The sequence below is a fragment of the Colobus angolensis genome, unplaced genomic scaffold (genome assembly GCF_000951035.1).
Source record: "Colobus angolensis palliatus isolate OR3802 unplaced genomic scaffold, Cang.pa_1.0 Scaffold16, whole genome shotgun sequence".
Classification (NCBI taxonomy): domain Eukaryota; kingdom Metazoa; phylum Chordata; class Mammalia; order Primates; family Cercopithecidae; genus Colobus; species Colobus angolensis.
In genome coordinates this window covers 2740390-2761395 of record NW_012114710.1, presented here as the reverse complement: position 1 = coordinate 2761395, position 21006 = coordinate 2740390, and the positions used below count along the sequence as shown (strand labels likewise).

At 36.5% G+C, this 21006-nt stretch overlaps 1 protein-coding gene across 2 annotated transcripts in view; it reads right to left on the bottom strand.

Annotated features, from left to right (window-relative positions):
- Positions 1–21006, bottom strand: part of RAD54B (RAD54 homolog B (S. cerevisiae)) — a 102546-nt gene that overhangs the window by 14232 nt on the left and 67308 nt on the right. For both annotated transcript variants that reach the window (XM_011937021.1, XM_011937022.1), the window contains 6 exons: positions 18241–18403; positions 14127–14352; positions 13301–13508; positions 7375–7514; positions 5245–5535; positions 310–482 (listed from right to left, as the gene is read on the bottom strand). In XM_011937021.1, the coding sequence (XP_011792411.1) occupies positions 310–482; positions 5245–5535; positions 7375–7514; positions 13301–13508; positions 14127–14352; positions 18241–18403 (1201 nt within the window). The remainder of the gene's footprint in view (positions 1–309; positions 483–5244; positions 5536–7374; positions 7515–13300; positions 13509–14126; positions 14353–18240; positions 18404–21006) is intronic.

The following is a 21006-nucleotide window of genomic DNA, read 5'->3' as shown; positions in this document are numbered from 1 at the left end:
AAAATCCTAAGGTGTATCAATATTTAAGAAACAGTAAAAGAAGAAAGGATTCTGAAGAAAATTGAGAAACAAGCGTTATATATCGGAAAATATCACTAGGTTTTTAAACTACATATGTTTAGTTTTTCTTAAAACTTATAAACACATTGTTAATTACAAGTTTACAAAATACTGGAAGCTAACCATATTCCCAAAGAAGAAAACAACTTATTTTTTATGTTTTCTTATTTTAAAAGGGAAGTAGGAAGTAAAGACATAGTGCAAACTAAAACTCTATGAGCACTTACAAGTTTGTTAAATTGATCTTACTTTTCAGTAGGTCGAAGTTCGTGGATAACCGCTAAGAGCTTGGACAGCACCTGTAGTTTTCCTGACTCCTTTTCAGTAAACAGGAGAGGGTTGTAGTCAGCAGGAAACACACTTAGCAAGCCTTTGTATAGACTCTTTTCTTCATTTTTATCACAAGTTGAGCATTCTTTTTCCTATTCAAAATGATGATTGTTAATGCTGGCTCACGTTTGTTTTTTTAATTAGGAGGGGAAAATGCTAAAATTCTAGAGGGAAAAAGGTGAAGATTAACAACTATCTGAAAAGTCCAAGAAACTGTTAGGAAATCTTTATAGGTCATGATTTGATCATTTTTGAAAAAAGTAACATGCATTCTACTGAGTTAGTTACAGAGCAGTTCTAACGCAGTCTCATGATGCCTGCTACCTTCACCCTGCAAGTGTAGTATTAATATTTCCCACATGTAACTACAGGAAGTAGGAGCAGACGAAGAAAGGAGAGGGAAATAAAGGGCAAATGGTGATACAAAATCCATTCTCTCTAAAACGCTAACATTTTGCATCTTTGATAAATCTTTTTCTCTTTTCCTCTTTCTCCTTCCCTCCTTATTAGTATTCTCTCCTGAATTGTGGGCTTCATACAACACCTTTATATCCAAAAACAAGCACAATTGTTTACTTAATCTTACCAGTTTCTTCTGTAAGAAGGAAGAAGTTCACCAATAAATTAACAGAGAAATTTATTCTTACTTATAACAATACTTTTTGTTTATTTCACCAGTAGTTGTAGAATAAATTTATTCCAAGGTGATTATCAGCACCTCTGAAATTCCCCCTCCAAAACTGCCTAGCTGATATGTGAACATATAACTAGAGATCAGAGATATTAATGACTATATCAGTTTTTTGGTTAAATTCCTAGGATTGGCAGGTCTCTTAACTCTTTCCCATATTTACCAGATTTATCACTGTTTCTGAAACTTTGTTCAACCTATACCCCTTGTCTGGAATACTTTTCATTTCACTGCTCAATTATCCCAATCCTATAAATTGCTGCTCAATTATCCCAATCCTATAAATCCTAAATAAAGACCCAGTGCAAATTCTACCTGATTATTCATAGCCTTTGTTTGCACTGAGTTTTAACCTTTAAGATTACACAGTACATTTCAGCTTTGACCTTATCTAATTGAGCAGTTAATGATATGCAGTTGACCCTTGAACACATGGGTTTGAACTACGCAAGTCTACTTATATGCAGATTTTCTCTCATCTCTGCTACCACCCCTGAGATAGCAAGGCCAACCCCTCTTCTGCCTCCTCTCCTCTTAGCCTACTCAATGTGAAGAGCTTTGTGAGGATCTACTTCCACTCATTGAATAATGTATTGTCTCTTCTTCATGATTTTCTTAATAACATTTTCTTTTTATAGCTTACTTTAGTGTAAAAATACAGTATATAATATACAAAATATGTGTGAACTGACTTTATGTTACTGGTAAGGCTTCTGGTTAACAGTAGGCTATTCGTAGTTCACTTTTGGGGGAGTCAAAAGTCATACAAGTTATAAAGGGATTTTCAACAGCGGACGCAGGGGTCAGCACCCCTAACCCCAGGGTTGTTCAAGATCGAATGACTTTTTTATGCTTCACAAATGTTTTCCTGTGCGTTGCACCCCCTCTTTAGTAATACTAGAAACACCTTAAGGGCAGTGAATCCTATGTGAAATGTATAAAAACGCTGGGCACAGAGTACTAATTTTAATTTGGCTTACTGTCAAAATACAGCAATATTTAGGTATAGTCATTTGATTAAAAATACTAGGAACTTTAAAATATTTCTATCACTGGGACATATGAGGAGAAAGAAGTAGTTGCTGGTTGCTTTAGGTTAGCTCTGCCTACAACTTGGAAAGATCATCCATCAAAGGACCACAGGCCCAGGGTCTAGTATACAGTTTTTCATCTTCAGAAACTTGAATATGCTTAAGCTGTAGGGAAATTATTCATATTAACCAAATTAAGAGACTGAATAAGTCAGAAAGAAAATTTATTGACCTATGAGACCTGCCTATTTAGACCAATTAGTCTATGCACATGCATTCTGTCCTATGAAAGAACGTCCCCAGGGAAAGTCAAATCCTAACAGAAGGTGCCTGGTGAATATTAAATCAGAGTACAGGAAGATGGGTGATCTTTTTTTTTTTTTTTTTTTTTAAAGAGACAGGGCCTCACAGTGTTGCCCAGACTGGTCTCGAACTCTTGGCCTCAAGTGCATCCTTCCGCCTCAGCCTCTCAAAGTGCTGGGATTATAGGCGTGAGCCACCGCCCTGGCCAAGATGGGCGATCTTAATGCACAAGTTCTTAACAAAGAACACGTATTAGAATGACTTGAGAAGGCTTTTTTTTTAATGCTCATGCCTGGGTCCTACTCTCAAACAAAACTCTGAATTAATCCATATGTGTTGAGGCCTGGACTAATGTAATTGTAAGAGCTTCCCAGGATATTATAATATGTACCACTAACTAATAATTGACTATTAGATAGTATCTTTATACTGTGACAGCCTGATGCAGCATCTCCATCATAGAGATTTACCAGTTCGACTTCTCATATCAAGCTAATCAGGACACTGTCTCTTCTGACTCCATGTAACCCAATACACTTCAGTTACCAGTTATGATATTGTTACGGGTTACGTTCCACTCACATTTCCTAAAGAAAGATCTAACATCTTAATTGAACTTGGGAAACAATCTAGTTTCAATAGAAACACTTACAAGCCATTGCTTAAAGGTTACTTATACATGTAGAAGGCTCATTTCTGCCCTTTTATATCAATCCTTATTTGCTATGAAGGTAGAGAAAAGGCTTTTCTGAATAAATGTCAGACTATAAATTATGTATCCTATTTGAAGTATCCTATACCTATTACTAGTGGCTGCATGGCAACAATGGAGAAACACTCAGAGCCCCCTGCTGCTTTCTTCAAGAATGTACAAACATATTCTAAATTAACTGGTATATTCTGAGCCATTATAAGGTCTTCCTTTTAATGAAGAAATTTTTGGCTATTTTTACTGGGCTTCATGCCCAAAGCATTTAATTTTTATCACTGTATATAGAATTAGTTTTTTTTAAAGTGGCAGCTGGGCGCAGTGGCTCACACCTGTAATCCCAGCACTTTGGGAGGCTGAGGTGGGAGGCTCACTTGAGCTCAGGCGTTCAAGACCAGCCTAGGCAATATAGTGAGACCCCATCTCTATTTTTTTTAATAATTTCTGTTTAAAAAATAAAGTAAAAAGGCTGGGTGCAGTGGTTCACGCCTGTAATCCCAGCACTTTGGGAGGCCGAGGTAGGTGGATCACCTGAGGTCAGGAGTTCGAGACCAGCATGGCCAACATGGTGAAATCCCGTCTCCAACAAAAATACAAAATTTAGCCAGGCGTGGTGGCAGGCGCCAGTAATCCCAGCTACTTGGGAGGTTGAGGCAGGAGAATCGCTTGAATGCGGGAGACGGAGGTTGCAGTGAGCTGAGATCGTGCCATTGCACTCTAGCCTGGGGGACAAGAACAAGACTTCATGTCGATAAATAAATAAATAGCATGAAGTTTCTCTAGAATAAGATCATATATATCTATCTCTGAGCCCCTATTTCCCCACCAAAAAAATGGGGATGGTAATAATATTACTTATTCCATAGAGTTTTGTAAATAATAAATAAAATAACACTAATAAAGTACTTAGTGATTGGTACAGGTTGACCATCCTTTATCCAAAATACTTGGGAACAGAAGTGGTTCAGATTTCAGATTTTTCAGATCTTGGAATATTTGCATATGTATATCTTGAGCATGGGACACAAGTCTAAACATGAAATTCATTTATATTTCATATATATCTTTTTTTTTTTTTTTTTTTTTTGAGACGGAGTCTCGCTCTGTCGCCCTGGCTGGAGTGCAGCGGCCGGATCTCAGCTCACTGCAAGCTCCACCTCCCAGGTTCACGCCATTCTCCTGCCTCAGCCTCCTGAGTAGCTGGGACTACAGGCGCCCACCACCTCGCCTGGTTGATTTTTGTATTTTTTAGCAGAGACGGGGTTTCACCGTGTTAGCCAGGATGGTCTCGATCTCCTGACCTCGTGATCCGCCCATCTCGGCCTCCCAAAGTGCTGGGATTACAGGCTTGAGCCACCGCGCCCGGCTATATATTTCATATATATCTTATACACATACTCTGAATGTAATTTTATACAGTATTTTTAATAACTTTCTACATGAGACAAAGTCTGTGCACACTTAACATCAGAAAGCAAAGATATCAGGTATGGAATTGCCCACCTGTGATGTCATGTTGGCACTCAAAAAGTTTTGAATTTTGGAGCACTCTGAGTTTCTAATTTCCAGATTAGGAATGCTCAACCTGTGTATAATGAGTGCTTAATAACTGTTAGCTAATATTATTAATACCAAAATGTGATTTTTCCATGGTTTGAGCTTAAGATGATTTTTATTTTCTTTGTGATTTTCTGAATTTTCTAAATTTTATGCAACAATCATGTATCACTTTCAAAATGAGGGAAAAAAATTATTTTTAATGGCAAATTTTGTATTTGTTAGCACCAAACAAACAAAACTGACAGACTATATTAACATAAAATAGGAAGGGAGACCATGGCCAAGCATTAGATAAGGTATCAAAGGGGATTGGCCACAAACTGTAGAAGGCGGTACCTCAAACCCTTCTCTTCCCTACTTCAGCTCTAGGAATGTGAACATGCTCTGAAGAACAAGTGAAAGGCTGGATAAACTCTACAGCAGAACCATGCTAGATAGCCTGCAGAGCTTTTTGAAAACCCACAAATGCAACCTCAGAAATTAGCCCTATCTGCCCTCTTAGATTCATATACTATAGAACCCTCATATCCCTGACATAGTTTCAGACACTATGCACTTACCTTTATAGAGCTGAACAAAAGGCAGGGGTGATTGCACAGTTTTTTAAGAGCTCCTATACATATTAGATGGGGACTATTTTCCAACAACCCTTGAAGACAGAACCTGACAACCTGAGAATTTAACAGCTTTCGATAAAGCTCAATCTGTAGTGCTCCTGGTCGGCAAAAGATAACATTCTCTATTTTAGGTGGGAGATATTTATTTATAATTTCTTGGGTTCTTCTGAGGATAAAGAGTCCAGTGAGGCAAGCAAGTTCAGTTGCTCTTCTTTCTCCTAACTCCTTTTCTTCCTGTGGAAAAATAGCAGACTTAAATGAAAGTGTTATAGACAGAAATACACTTAAAATGAACATTAAAGATTTCATAATGATAAACCATTTACTAATTGCTTCCCAACAAATTTTAAAAGAAGAAATAAAATATGAGTATAGGGACAGAAAAACCAACCATGATCTATTTATATGTTTAGCATAACCATTTAATTAAGTGAAGTCACAGTCTCCTAAATAACAAAATAATAATATATAATTGGTAGAATCTTAGCTTCAATGAAATATAGTCTGTATACAACATGTAAACCATAATTTAACCATTGTCCTACCTTTAAAAATGTTTGTTTCCCATTTGTGTTTCCCTTAGTTTGCTTTTTTTTTTTTTTGAGACAGAGTCCCACTCTATCACCCAGGCTGGAGTGCAATGGCACAATCTCGGCTCACTGCAACCTCCACCTCCTGGGTTCAAGGGAACCTCCTGCCTCAGCCTCCTCAGTAGCTGGGATTACAGTGCACACCACCACATCTGGCTAATTTTTATATTTTTAATAAAGACAGGGTTTCATCACGTTGGCCAGGCTGATCTTGAACTCCTGACATCAAGTGATCCACCTGCCTTGGCCTCCCAAAGTGCTAGGACTATAGGCATGAGCCACTGTGCCCAGTCTGTTTCTAATATTTTATCCTTACAGCTAAGTTTTTATTTCATTTTTTTTTTTTTTTTAAACAGAGTCTCACTCTGTCACCCAGGGCTGGAGTGCAGTGATGTGATCTCAGCTCATTACAATCTCCACCTCCCAGACTCAAGCAATCCTCCCACCTCAGCCTCCCCAGTAGCTGGGACCACAAGTACATGCCACCACATCTGGCTTTTTTTTTTTTTTTTTTTTGGTAGACATAAGGTCACCCTATACCTTATAGCTAAGTTTTTAGTTTTTGGTTTTTTTGTTTGTTTGTTTTTTGAGATGGAGTTTCGCTTTGTCGCCAGGCTAGAGTACAGTGGAACGATCTCAGCTCACTGCAATCTCTGCCACCCAGGTTCAAGTGATTCTCCTGAGTAGCTGGGACTACAGGCGTGTGCCACCATGCCCAGCTAATTTTTGTATTTTAAGTAGAGACAGGGTTTTCACCATGTTGGCCAGGATGGTCTCGATCTCTTGACCTCGTGATCCACCTCAGCCTCCCAAAGTGCTGGGTTTACAGGAATGAGCCAACACACCCGGCCAGCTAAGTTTTTAAATAAACCTACTATTATTTCTTTATAATAAATTCCTAAAAGGATTATTGTCAGGCCACAAGATATACACAATTTTAATGCTTTTGATATACATTGCCAAACTTTCCCCGTGTTGTGCCAATGTACATTCCAACCAACTATTTACATTCCAAATAGGAGACTCTTGTCTACAATTGCTACTACTAGTAAATCCAAGCTGGGGAGGTGCTGTACACCTGCAGTTCCAGCTACTCGGGAGGCAGAGGCAAAAGGATCACTTGAACTCCAGGAGTTCAAGGCCAGCCTGGGCAACATAGAGTGACACTATCTCTAAATAAACAAACACACACCAATAGAAAATTACAAAAGTCACTTTGGTTATTTTGTTCTACTTTTTTCAAAACTAGTAAGGATGAACATTTTTATATGTTTATTGTCATAATTCTTTGTGAAGTTCCTATTCATGAATTTTAGACAAGTGATGTCATATTCTAAAATAAGGATGGCAGGAAATGAAGGATTGTGGAGAAAAAGAAAGAGTTCACACTACTGATTTTTCTAAATCAAAATAATATGAAGTTATGGATAATTTCCTCAGATATATGGCTTTTTAAAAACTTATTTATTAGAGTAAATTATACCTCAGAAGCAGAAGGTTCTCTTGATAAAATGATGGGTTCTTCATATATTTTCCTATAAGATGACAAAGAGCCTAATATTCCTGGATTTACAAAATCAATTAATGCAAAAAATTCTTGCAGATCATTCTGAACTGGAGTACCTAAAGAGAGACAAAAATGAGGAAAAGGTCAAGTTTGTGCTTTACAATCACAATCTCAGGTTTATAACAAAACCACAATGGAAGTTTGGAGAAATTTATTCCCTAAAAGGAATAAATACAAGCAAATGGCCTAAAACTAAGAAACAGCAGTCAAAGCAAGTTAAAAAAATATTAATCACCACATAAATTTTTAACTGTAGTTTTAGTTGCATACTAAATTCTTACATAGTAATATAGCATAATGATTGAGTGCAGGCTCAGTGGAGTCTCACTGCTTAGGTTCAAATCCTACCTGCATCATTTACTCCCTGAGTGACCCTGAGAAAGTTATTTACACCAATTTATTATCTGTAAAATGCAGATAATAATAGTCTTTCTAGGGTTGTGAGGATCAAAGTAGTCAATCCATATAATATACTTTGAATGGTGCCTAGAGCACAATAAATGTTCCATAACTTTAGTAATTGTTACTGTTATTACAGCTATGTGACTTTGGACAAACTGCTTAAGTCCTTTAAACTCACGGGGTTTTTTTTCATTTATAAAAGTATGAAGATAATAAATTCCCAGAATAATTATAATGAAAAGTAGAGACAATGGATATGAAGTACCCAGCAAAATGCCTGACACTCAGGAGACACTCACTGAATGGCACCTATTATTACTACCTTTCAAAGTTATCAGATCAAATTAAGATCTTCACTGCCCAAAGGGTTAATACAGACTGTAATGGATTAATATACCCTCTATATATTACATATAGTATGCAATAGCTTTTGGCTAATTTTCAAAGAAACATTAGCATGTTTCAATAATTATAATAGTGTCAAAAGAACATATAAATCAGCACAAACAATGTAATTTCAGCTGGCTTTCAAATAACAGATTAGAAAATGTTGTCCAAAAATATAAATAATGTGAAAAGTAAATAAAAATGCATTTATTTCATTAAGATGGATGGCATAAATTTTTTAATGTCAAGGAATTTAATAATCACTTCCCTAAAACTTAATGGGTCCCCTATCCCCAGGTTGGACCAGCAATTGCTAATTTTTTTAAATTTAACACATATAGTCAGTTTTAAATTTTTAGATACATCATTGAAAGAGTTGGGAAAAATACATTTATGTTGGTATATATTCAGTTAAGCATCTAAAAGAATATGCATGATGATGATAAACAAAGATTGGGGAGTATAGGAAAGAAGAGAAAGAACGGTAGAAGGATCACTGTGGTTGGCTTTCAGATATTCATCAAACCCCAAATGATTAAGTCAATCATAGTAATTCTATCCTCTCCTTTGCAAATGACTGACATATGCAAGGGTTCTTGTCTCATACTGGGTTCACTGGAAGCAAAGCCTAAGACAGTGATTTGTTTGCACGTGATTTACAGAGGGAGAGCTCTCAGGAGAAAGGCAATAATGGAATCAGAAAATGGTAGGGGAAGAAACTAAGCAAGAATGGCCTCAGCTATAATTTAGCTTCAGCTAAACTACAGGGAGCTCTAGAGCATAAACTGCACCATAACGTTGGTCCTGAAATTACTCTAAGGCAAGGGAGCTGCCATTTGCTGCTTATCAGTCAATCATTGATAGCAAACTATAAAGGAGAATACAGCTCTCATTCAGTCAAAGATAATTCTCCAGAAAGGGAAGGGGCTCCTCTCATTTGTTTAATCAATAGTACCAGCAGCTAAAGAATGGATACAACAGCCCAGAAAAGGAGAGCTAGAAAGGGCACCAAGAGATTCCATCAGTAGCATGTGACCCATCCTGGCCAATGAGACATGAGAACTCATCACAGAGGGGCTTTTAAACATAGAGAAACACTCTTAAACATAGAGAAACAAGAAGAGCCAGTCCTGTTCTCCTTTGGATATCATCACATCTAGCTGTGATGTCTGGAACGGCTGCAGTCACTTGCTACCAGCCTGAGGATGAAGCCAACCCCAAATATGGCAGAGCAGAAGATATAAAGAACCAGAATCCTTGATGACAATGTTGGATTGCTGTAGCCTGCCCTACCTTTAGAGTTCCAGTTACACGGGGGAATAAGCACATCTGATTCAGATCATCTGTTACCGGCATCTGAAATCATCCCAACTGATAAATGAGGGGAAGAGGCAAAAGCAAAACTGGACAAAAGAAGAAAAGCAGAAGACAGGAAGGGAATAGGAAAAAGGATTTAGGGCAGAAAAGAAGAAGAAAAAAGAGTAAGGAAGGGGGGAAAAAGATGAGAAGGGAAATATGGCTACAAGACAGAACCAATAGTATAGTATAGCATCATTGTAAGAGTCTGTCACATTGCTTTCTAGTGATAATTTAGATCCCCATTTGCTATTTCAGTGCTCTAATTCTAGACTAGGTAAAACCTGTAGAAGAAAAATAGAAAAAACTAAAGATTTTTCAAGTCAAGTTGGTGTACTTACTAAGACTATGTTCAAGAGTATGGAAAAGAAACTTCTGAGAAAATGAAAGGATTCTTTATCTTCCCTACCTCTACCCTATCCCTACAAAAAAAAAAAAAAAGTTTTTTCTCTGTTTTTTGGTTTTTCTTCTTTTTTAAAAAAAGAAAGAAATCTACCACCCAACCCAACACTGTCAATAACCTACACCTATATCCTCCTGTAACCTCCACAGAAAGTTCTGAGAGCTTTTTATACACATTTATATTTTTCTTTTAATCCTATAAGCCCACTTATAGAAATCTATACAGAAAGAGTATATGCTTGTAGATATTCATCACCACATTATTTATAACAGTAAAAAATTAAAAACAACCTAATGTTAAACTGTAAGAATAGTTCTCAAGATTATGTGTTATAGAAAAATGTTTATATGAAAGATATTTTGATGTACACGTGTATGTGCAAAAAGATGTGTTTTGTATGTACGTGTAAAGAATTTTAAAATTTGCATGTATGCTCTCTGTGTGTATGTACGAACAATAAAATATGTCATGGGTGTTAACAATTAAGGAGGTGAGGTTGGAGGATGATTTCTGTTCTCCAGTTTCTAAACATTCGATAGCAGTATGTGTTTTTAAATTTTCAGTCTGTAAAAAGAATTTTGCTTCAAATTTCAGATTTATCTTTTCTATGATATAATGAAAAGGCATCTAAGATCTTATAATAATCATTCAGCTCTTATTGTGGGCTGAACTGTGTCTCCCTAAAATTCCTGTGTTGAAGCTCTAACCCCTAGTGTGACGGTTTTTGGAGACAGGACCTTTAAGAAGGTAATTAAGGTTAAAGGAGGTCGTAAGGGTGGGGCCTTAATCCAATATGACTGGTGTCCTTATAAGAAGAGAGGGAGATACTCCACGAATACATTTGCACAAAGGATAGAGTACATGAGGACATAGGGAGAAGGCAGCTGTCTGCAAGCCAAGTATGGAGACCTCAATAGAAACCAGCTGACATCTTGATATTGGACTTCCAGTCTCCAGAACTGTGAGAAAATATGTGTCTGTTGTTTAGTCTGTGGTCTTTTGCTATGGCAGTGCTAGAAGACTAATGCCCCTCTATCAATCAAACTGAATCCTAACCATTTTCCAGTAAACATTAACTCCAAAGCACTGGTCTAGATAATACAAGGAAACAAAATCAAAATCATTTTCATTTGATTCTTAGTTATGGAGCACCTATCAATTATATGTCACTGTACATAACTCCTATACAAACATGTACTTTCATAACAAGGAACAAATCATCTTGGGGTAAAATGTCCTGCGCATAAAAGCAAAGACTTCATTCAGGCAATTCTAAGAAGATAGAAACCAACTATGAGTATTTCTAAATTAAAAAGGTTAGTTAGGGCTAGTTTTTACCTAAATTCATAGCTCAGGGGGTAAGAGTGATATGGACAGCAAAACAGAAACAAGCTAAGATTGACAAAGGATACAGAGGACAATACTAATGTCTCAAATGAAACTATCTCACTGGTCGCTTTCGAGACATTCTTGTTGAATGAAATCCTAGATCAATTTTCTACTGCAGATTAAATTTAATTTGGAATGTTAAATTAGTATTTGCTTATCATTGAGAATATCAATAAAATTATATATTTTTGCTACAGAAAATTATCTGATTTTCAAGTGAGGAAGGGAACTACTTTTATTTCTTCAGTACTTTTCAGTAAATTTTATTTCTCAGTCTTCTTTTTTCTTTCTTTTTCTCCTCCCTTCTAGTGCTAACCATTTTTACTTTATATCTGCAACTATTATTTAAATAAGTAATACTGACCCCCATCTTAAGCAGTAAGAAGAAACAGTCTTTTTCTCTTCTAACTCAGTGTTACTAAATTCAGCTAACTTATTTTTTTTTTCCCATTACTTTTCTGGCTCCAAGGATCTCAAGATCGAAGGCTAGTAAAGAAATCTGAACTGCACATTGGAAATCAAGTATAAAGAATCCACTCAGCTTCTCAAACAGCCAAAGATATGAAAATCATTCAGATTATGGTTCCTATTTCCCTGACTCATTTTTTCCTTTAAAAATGGCATTTTGTAAATATTCAACACCAGTTTTCCTATTCTTTGGTTTCTACTTCACTATTATTGACAAACATTTGTTGAGCATCTAGTAAATCCTGGGGGTAAAACTATGAGATTTGACCCTAGTCCTTTTGTCTTTATCATCGTGATTAAACTCAAAAAAAAAAAAAGGTCATTTAGTATTTCCCAAAATCATTTTTTTAAAGTATAGATCATTTTAAAAATCACTTTTGATAATGGTCAATAGAATCCTCCTATATAAATTGGAAGTCAAATGAAGAGGAATTTCTTAAAGGTGGATAATCTTCCCCATCCCAACACAGTAAGAACAGAAGAGGAGGAGTTTTCTCCTCTCTGTTGTTCTGGAACATATTTCCACCTATCTGTATAGGAAAGAGGTACAAGTTGTTGGTCACACTCCTTCTCTCTCCTCATTTAACTTCAGAGGAGAGCTGTGACATGCATAAAAAACACATGAAGGAAAAAATGATGATGACACGGTAAGAATAATTATATCCTGACCATTCCTTCCAAAAGGGTTGAAGATGGTAGGGAAAATGAAGCCCCAAGTAGAAAATAGGGGAATTTTAAATATTAGTAATGACTACAATTCTCTTCTTTCTTCTGCTGACACAATGGCAGATTGGAAGGGCCATACAAAACCAAGATGAGATATGGGAGAAAAGCTACATCGCGCTAGTCTAGGCCTTAAATAACAAGGTAGAAGAGGATTCTTGTATTTACCATCCATCCCACCTTTCCAGACAGTTGGGTCCAGAAGCTTTGGCCAACAATAAACCATGCATATGTAGCACATACATATAAAAATAACTGATATTTATATTAAACACTCACCACCTGTCAGGTGGTTTCCCAAGAACTTTACATGGATTAACTCCTCTGACCCTCACGAGAACTTAAGTTAGATGGTATTATCATCCCTATTTTAGAGATTTTTAAAAACGGAGGCACAGAGACACTATATAATTTGCTCCAAGTTGTTACAGCTACGTCAGACTCGGGAACCAAGCACAAGCAATCCAGTCTGATTTCCTAAACTCCTTATCATGATATCATTGTGTTTATTCCTAAAAAACCCCCAAGTCTGGGCTACAAAAAAATTACACATGGATTTGAAGATTCAGAATCCTACTGAGTCAATTAACACAAGTTTATTCGTATAAATTCCATCCAATACCACCAGTTATTTGAATGTTAAGCATCATAGTACAAGTCTGTATGTTCACTAGGCAAAAATTCCAAAATATCTTCCCCAAACTGAATACTGACCAGTTAGAATTATTCTTTTCTCACAAGAAAGGCTAATGAGGGCTGCAGTTGTCTTAATGGCACTGTTCTTCAAACGATGCCCCTCATCACAGATTAGAAGATCAAATTTTATATTCTTAATTTGATCCAGGGAACGAAGTAACATTTCATAACTGATAATAAGAACAGAATAAAATATAGACTTGATGAATTCTTCAACTTTGTGATCCTGAGGAAAAAAGATAGTATTTTAAAAATCAGGAAAAGAAATGATATGAAATCAAATTTAAGCAGCCTATTCCTGACAGTCACTTATTAAGAATTGGAATATGTTAACTCTTTCTGTCTTAGTCAACTGAGGTTGCTATAAACAAAATACCATAGATTGGGTGGCTTAAACAACAGACACTTATTTCTCACAGTTCTAGTGGAAAGTCTAAGATCAGGGTGCTAGCATGGTTGGGTTCTGGTGAGAGCCCTCTTCCTGGCTTGCAGAAGAATGCTTTCTTACTGTATCCTCACGTGGTAGAGAAAGGAAGTTCTGGTGTCTCTTGCTCTTGTTACAGAGGCACTAATCTCATCACATGGCTCTACCCTCACCACCTCATCTAAGCCTAATTATCTCCCAAGCCCACCTCCAAATACTGTTATACTGAAAGTTAGGGTTTCAACATATGAATCTGGAGGACACAAACATTCAGTTCATAACAACTCAAAACCAAAATGTAAGCTGACTCCATTTTTGTGCAAAAGGGTTAGGGAGTTAACAAGTAAAAACTGAATTACTGATTTGAAAAACTAGATTTTTTTTTTTAAATGACTAAGGCTAAATTTCCAAGTTTCTTACCTGATCAACAGTAAATATCTTGATCCTTTCACTTCCTAGCCACTTTTGAAATTCTTTCTTCCAATTATTCACCAAGCTTCCAGGTGTGACAATTAGTGTCTTCTTTATTACTGGCTTGCCTCCATAGGGTCCCTGACACTGCAGGGTCCAGATGAGCGAAATACATTGTAACGTTTTCCCTAAACCCATTTCATCAGCAAGAATAGCTCCACATCTGCCATTCACTCTGTTAGAAATAATTTTACTTCCTTTAATCACAATAGAAAAATATTTTACACCCTTAAAATCATCAAGAACCAGAAACTGGTATTTTTTAATGACACTGAAGACTCTTTCAGTACTTTATTAGCTGATTTACAACACATCTTTTGCATCTTTGATAATTATATCCATTACATATTGTCAACTAAATTACCAAAACATAAATCTGAAATTAGAGAGTTGAATCTAAATCATCTGCTACTATTACATGTACATATTTAGAGGCTAGAAATGAATTCCAATTTTATATCTGCATATGGATAATTTAACTATAACTGTGCTTCTCATCGCTAAGAGTTGAGTGATTTTTATTGGTTTCAGATATCAAAACAGTTTAAAATATATTGTTGTATTATATTTAATCAGCAAGACCTACTGAGCTGTATTTTATGATTCTGTCAGTAAATGAAGTCCTCAACAAAAATAGCTCCCTGCATCATAAAAAGATTAAACACTAAACACTTGATATAATACACATAATTTAGTAAAAGTTGTTATCCTACAGACCTACTAAGTTATATAATTTAAAATTAAATGTTATTAGGGATATTATTAGTAAGATCATGTATTTTTATGCCATTTTATATTCCTAAAGACCTTAGCAGTGTATGTTTTATATTTTTAAAGTTAAGAAACTCCAAGGGAATTAAGGATATTACAAAAATACATAAGTATACAGTTGACCACTGAACAAGAAGGGTTTGAACTGTGAAAGTCCACTTATATATGGGTTTTTTTCAATAAATGTTTTAAGTGAGTGTGCCTACCTCTCTTGCCTCCCTTCTATCTCCTCCACCTCTTCCGCCACCTCTGCCACTCCTGAGACAACCAAACCAACCCTTCCTCTTCCTCCTCTTCCTCAGTCTACTCAACATGATAAGGATGAAGACCTTTATGATGATCCATTTCCTATTAATGAATAGCAAATACATTTTCTCTTCCTTATGGTTTTCATCACGCATTCTTTTCACTGGCTTACTTTATTGTAAAAATATAGTATATAATACATATAGTATATGAAATTATGAAATTATGTGTAAATTGAGTGTTTATGTTATCATGGCTTCCAGTCAACAGTAGTTTATTAGTTAAGTTTCTGCCAAAGTTATATGCAGATTTTTGACTACACAGTGGGTCAACACCCCTAATTCCTGAGTTGTTCAAGAGTCAGCTGTAGTTTGTTAGCTAATTGTATTTCTTCTTAGTAGAAATTAAGAACCAATATGTAATTTTGTATTTGTGTTTCATTTCAAGGTATAGAGAAAAATATTACCAACATAAATTACAGCTACTATTTAGGTAGCTGTTTTAGATCAATAATTTGGCAACAAAGGACCAAATGTCAGCCAAATGAGATATAGTGAATAGCAAAGAGAAAAAACAGATTCATCTTTTCATGGTAAAGAGAAAGGAGCAAACAGGAAGCCTTTATGGAGAAGATGTATCTTGAGCAAAATTGTAAAGGGTAAATAATTACTACATTAATGAGGCAGTTGAATATAGCTGGAGCTTGAACTTAAAAATATGAAGCTACCATGGTAGGTAGAAGACAAAAGATGAGTATACTTATCCTTGAGAGTTTAGACTGTATCTTATAGATCAGCATCTCCCAAACACCAGGATTTCATGACTACTATCATGATTTGTTGCCATATCTGTGATACTATATGTTATTATTTTTCTTCAAATCAACTCATTTTAACTTAAATTTGAAAAGAAAACTCATTCTAATTTATCTGTGAAACCAAAATTGTGCTATTTTTCTTTCTTTTTTTTTTTCTCGAGACAGAGTCTTGTTCTGTTACCCAAGCTGGAGTGCAGTGGCACGATCTTGGCTCACTGCAACCTCCGCCCCCTGGATTCAAGTGATTCTCCTGCCTCAGCATCCTGAGTAGCTGGAATATAGGTGTCCGCCACCACACCTAGCTAATTTTTGTATTTTTAGTAGAGAAGGGATTTCACCATGTTGGCCAGGCTAGTCTTGAACTCCTGACCTCAAGTGATCCACTTGCCTTGGCCTCTGAAAGTGCCGGGATTACAGGTGTGAGTCACCGTGCCCAGCCTATTTTTCTAATAATTAACTAAATATGCTACTATTCAAAATTTTTTAAAAGGCTTGTCCACTTGCCACCCCAAAATGGTCCCATATACTGCCAGTGGAGTAGGGATCACAGTTTGGGAAACCCTGTTCTAAGTTATGAGAGTCTCTGAATGATTTTAAATAAGGGAATGCCATGTTCAGAACTGTTTTTCAGAGAAAACTCAAGATGGTGGCTTTAAGCAGAATACATTTGAGAAGCATCAGAAGCAAATACATAAGTTAGAAGCCATTGCAATAGTCTAGATAAAATATGATATTTTTATGACATCGGTTACTAGAGATGCTGCAGTGGAATGACAGAAAAGATTAGGAAACAATATTTAGTACGTTAAAATAATTAAAAGTTCAGGTTTGACTAGATTCAGAATGTGAGAGAAAAGAAATCAAAGATGATTCTGAGACCTCTTGGGATAAGACCTTCGAAAGAAAAAGCAGATTTGGGAGAAAATGTGACTCTAGTTAATAGTTTCTGGAAAATAGTATTCCCTTAACTTGTCATCATGCAAAGAGTTCTTAGAGTTGGGGGGAATTTCATTTCCAGCTACCTTTAAACAACAAAGTTTAAAATCAAGGGGCTTGGCATTTAAAAACAAGGCAAAACAAAACCAAAACAAACAAAAAAGACTGGAAGAAATGTTAGCAGGGGCCTTTGATTCTTTTTTTTTTTTCCTGTTTTTTTGTGTCCTCTAGAATATCTTTAAAAGATGATACTACTATTCTTTAATCAGAAAAGCAAAAAGGAAGAAGAAACTTTCTTCTATTTTCAGATGTAGAAATAGAAGAAAATCTTTTTCCAAAATTATCATAACCAAGCCAGGTGCAGTGGCTCCTGACTGTAATCCCAGCACTTTGGGAGGTTGAGGTGGGTGGATCACTTGAGATCAGGAGTTCAAGACCAGCCTGGCCAACATGGTGAAACCCCATCTCTACTAAAAATAAAAACATTAGCCAGGCATGGTGAAGCACACCTGTAATCCTAGTACTCAGGAGGCTGAGATGCAAGAATCACTTGAACTTGAGAGATGGAGGTTGCAGTGAGCCAAGATTATGCCATTGCACTCCAGTCTGGGCAATACAGCAAGACTCCATCTCAAAAAAAAAAAAAAAAATTCTCAGAACCAGAATTAAAAGCCTCTTTCACTTGTTCTCATGACCCTTTACCATAACAGTAGTGAGCTTTTATTATACCACATTAAGGCCAATTGCATTTATCTGTTTACTCAAATACTTTAAAAGTCGCTTAAGGCCGGGCGCGGTGGCTCAAGCCTGTAATCCCAGCACTTTGGGAGGCCGAGACGGGCAGATCACGAGGTCAGGAGATCGAGACCATCCTGGCTAACACGGTGAAACCTCGTCTCTACTAAAATTACAAAAACTAGCCGGGCGAGGTGGCGGGCGCCTGTAGTCCCAGCTACTCGGGAGGCTGAGGCAGGAGAATGGCGCAAACCAGGGAGGCGGAGCTTGCAGTGAGCCGAGATCCGGCCACTGCACTCCAGCCCGGGCGACGAGACAGGACCGTGGTCCCGATTCCTGTATGCCCACCTCCTAGCAGTATGTTTGGCACATGGCATCTATCAAGAACTACTTTTGAAATAAATGCGCACATTAAGCACTATTCACCTTTCCTACCAATTGAAATTCATAGTATACCCTCAGGACTAGTTTTATCAGGGATCTTCTTAGAAAACCATTATTGTGTTACAGGTTAAATCAAAATTAAGATTAGATTAAACAAATGATTTATTTTCCTACCTCATTCCCATTACACATTCATAAAGGAATATGATTCCTTCTTTCTGATGTGGTCGAAGATGATATACAAGGTAAGGATCAATCACTACATCCACAAGAGGGAAACAGTTCTTATTGAATACCCACTGGTGATTCTTATCTGGTCGTGGCATAACGAGGGAATCTTAAAAAATGGTAAAAGTACAAGTATTGTAATTTCACTTTTTCAGCAACCAACATTATCTTGTTTTCATTATCGTAAGATAGAACTGTTTGCCACCATTTGTGGCCAAAAAAAGGTCCAAAATTTAGTCACAGTAATGTTACCCAAGGGCACAAAATTTAAAAAGAAAATCTCATGCCTTACTGATATACGATTTCATGCAAAGAATTATGAAGAGCCTTCCAAACTTCATATACCCAAAAGTGCTTCAAAAGCACTGAAATTCACTATTGTCTAGTAAGGAATTCAGTAAGCCACAACATTCAAATAGTCAGTATTCAGAGCAAAGAGAACGATGTCCAACTGAAAGCACAGGCTGGAATTTTGCCAAGATGCATTTGCCAATGTTCACAGCTTCTCATTCTGAAAAGGCTCCCCAAATTTAACATACAGAGTTTCTATCTTTTCAGTCCTAAACACACTAACAATGATCATTACTCCTATTAATTGGAACTGACAAAAAATGATAAATTTTCCATTGACTTAGCCACATTATTTGCTTGAAGTTAATTACTACATTCACGAATGTCAAGTTCATAAATCTTTTTTTTGTTTGTTTGTTTGAGACAGAGTCTCACTCTGTTGCCCAGGGTGGAGTGCAGTGGTGTGATCTCAGCTCACTGAAACCTCCACCTCCCAGGTTCAAGCAATTCTCTTGCCTCAGCCTCCCGAGTAGCTGGGATTACAGGTTCGCGCCACCAAACCCAGCTAATTTTTGTGTTTTTAATAGAGGCAGGGTTTCACTATGTTAGCCAGGCTGGTCACGAACTCCTAACCTCAAGTGATCTGCCCACTTCAACCTCCCAAAGTGCTGGGATTAAAGACATGAGCCACTGCACCCGGCCTCATGAACCTCTTTAAAGCAGCATGAAGTCATCATAGAATAACAATGTAATTCTTCAAAACTATGCTACACCATTTAAAAGATTTACTAAAATACGACCCAAAAAGGAAAAATCAAATATAGCTAGAAGGCAGGTCTCAATTGATAAATCTGAAATTAGATAATAAACCCACCAAAATTATTTTGGGGATATATTTGCATGCCTACATCATGTTTATAAAAATTGAATTAGATAAAAAAAGAAAGAAGAATGAGGAGAAGAGGAGATAAAAAGAAATAGATTCCAGTCGACTATGTAAATATTCATCAGTGTGGAACTATATTGTCACAGGAATAAGAGTTTGGTCATGTTTACCATTAACAAATACCCAGAGAATAAGTTTTCTGTGGATTTTCCTAGGGTTCTGAGTAACTGAAAGGAATTTTCATCTTTAAGGTCAATTCCTGTTAGGTAGTGGACTAGGAAGTAAAAATGGGAAATTTAGTCCTTGGCTTTCCTCTATATCACTGTAGCAAAGAGTGTACTCCTTGTGGATTTCCAGTCAAGAAATGGCCCCATTATTTTTCTATCTTTTACAAAGGACAACAAGGAAAAAGAGAAGATAGAGGCGAAAAATCACATACTGCCCAAGCAAAAAGGACTATAGGATTATAAATCACCTAATAAAAGGCCCATCTTCAAGAAAGAGAACCCTAAACAGTCAAAATAATAGAACACTAGTTCAAATTTTAAGATGCTTCTTTATCTTCACAATGATGAAGATGATCGTTTAATATTAACAACATGTCTCAGGCATTAGAATCTACAACCTAATTCTATCCTTTGCATAAGATAAGTACATGAGAATAATTAACCATTTACTATTTACCCAAAGTGCTTTTACACACACACACACACACACACACAAATATAATTCATTTACATCACATACAACACATAAATGCCACAATAAATTTACTTTTACATATATATAATATATACATTTACATCACTTACACACAACACAGAAAGGCCACAATAAAATGTTTCATATACTCACTCAACAAGTATTTCCTGGAAAGAGTGTATACTAGACACTCTAAATCTCTATAGTGGTTATTAGGACCCACGTTTTACACATGAGTAGGCAAAACATTAGGAAGGTCAGTGACTACCCCCAAGAGGTCAAAGAACCAGTTAGTTCAGTGGCAAAACCATGATTCTAACTCAGATCTTTGAATAAGCACAGTATTCTTTTCAGTTCCCCACAGCCCTGTATTGTGTAATAGTAAAAGTACAAAGAGAAAGGAGGAAAAAAGAGGAGAGGGATTGTTAAAAGAGCTGGTGGGACAGACAAAATATTTGGACAAAAAGAGAAAATTCAGCTGCATCAGCTTCCACTCCTTGTATTTCAACTAAGTCTTTGGGATAAGCTAATATAGAACTAGGAATTTTTAATTATGGGGTTTTGTCCCAACAATGCCGTTGATTATCTGTATTTAGGTAAGTCGGTTCATCTTCCTGGGCCAGTTTCCTCCAATGCAAAGTGAAAAGACTAATCGAAATGATCTCAAAAGTCCTCTTTACTTCGAAACTTATGTTTCCATAATACTTGCAATGGGGGAAAATAATCATTACTTTATATACTTGCTGTTGTTAGGAAAGAAGTCACCTCTATCTCTCAACTTTCACATCTACTACACTACACTTTCGGTCAGATTACTTGTCCTTCCCCGCACC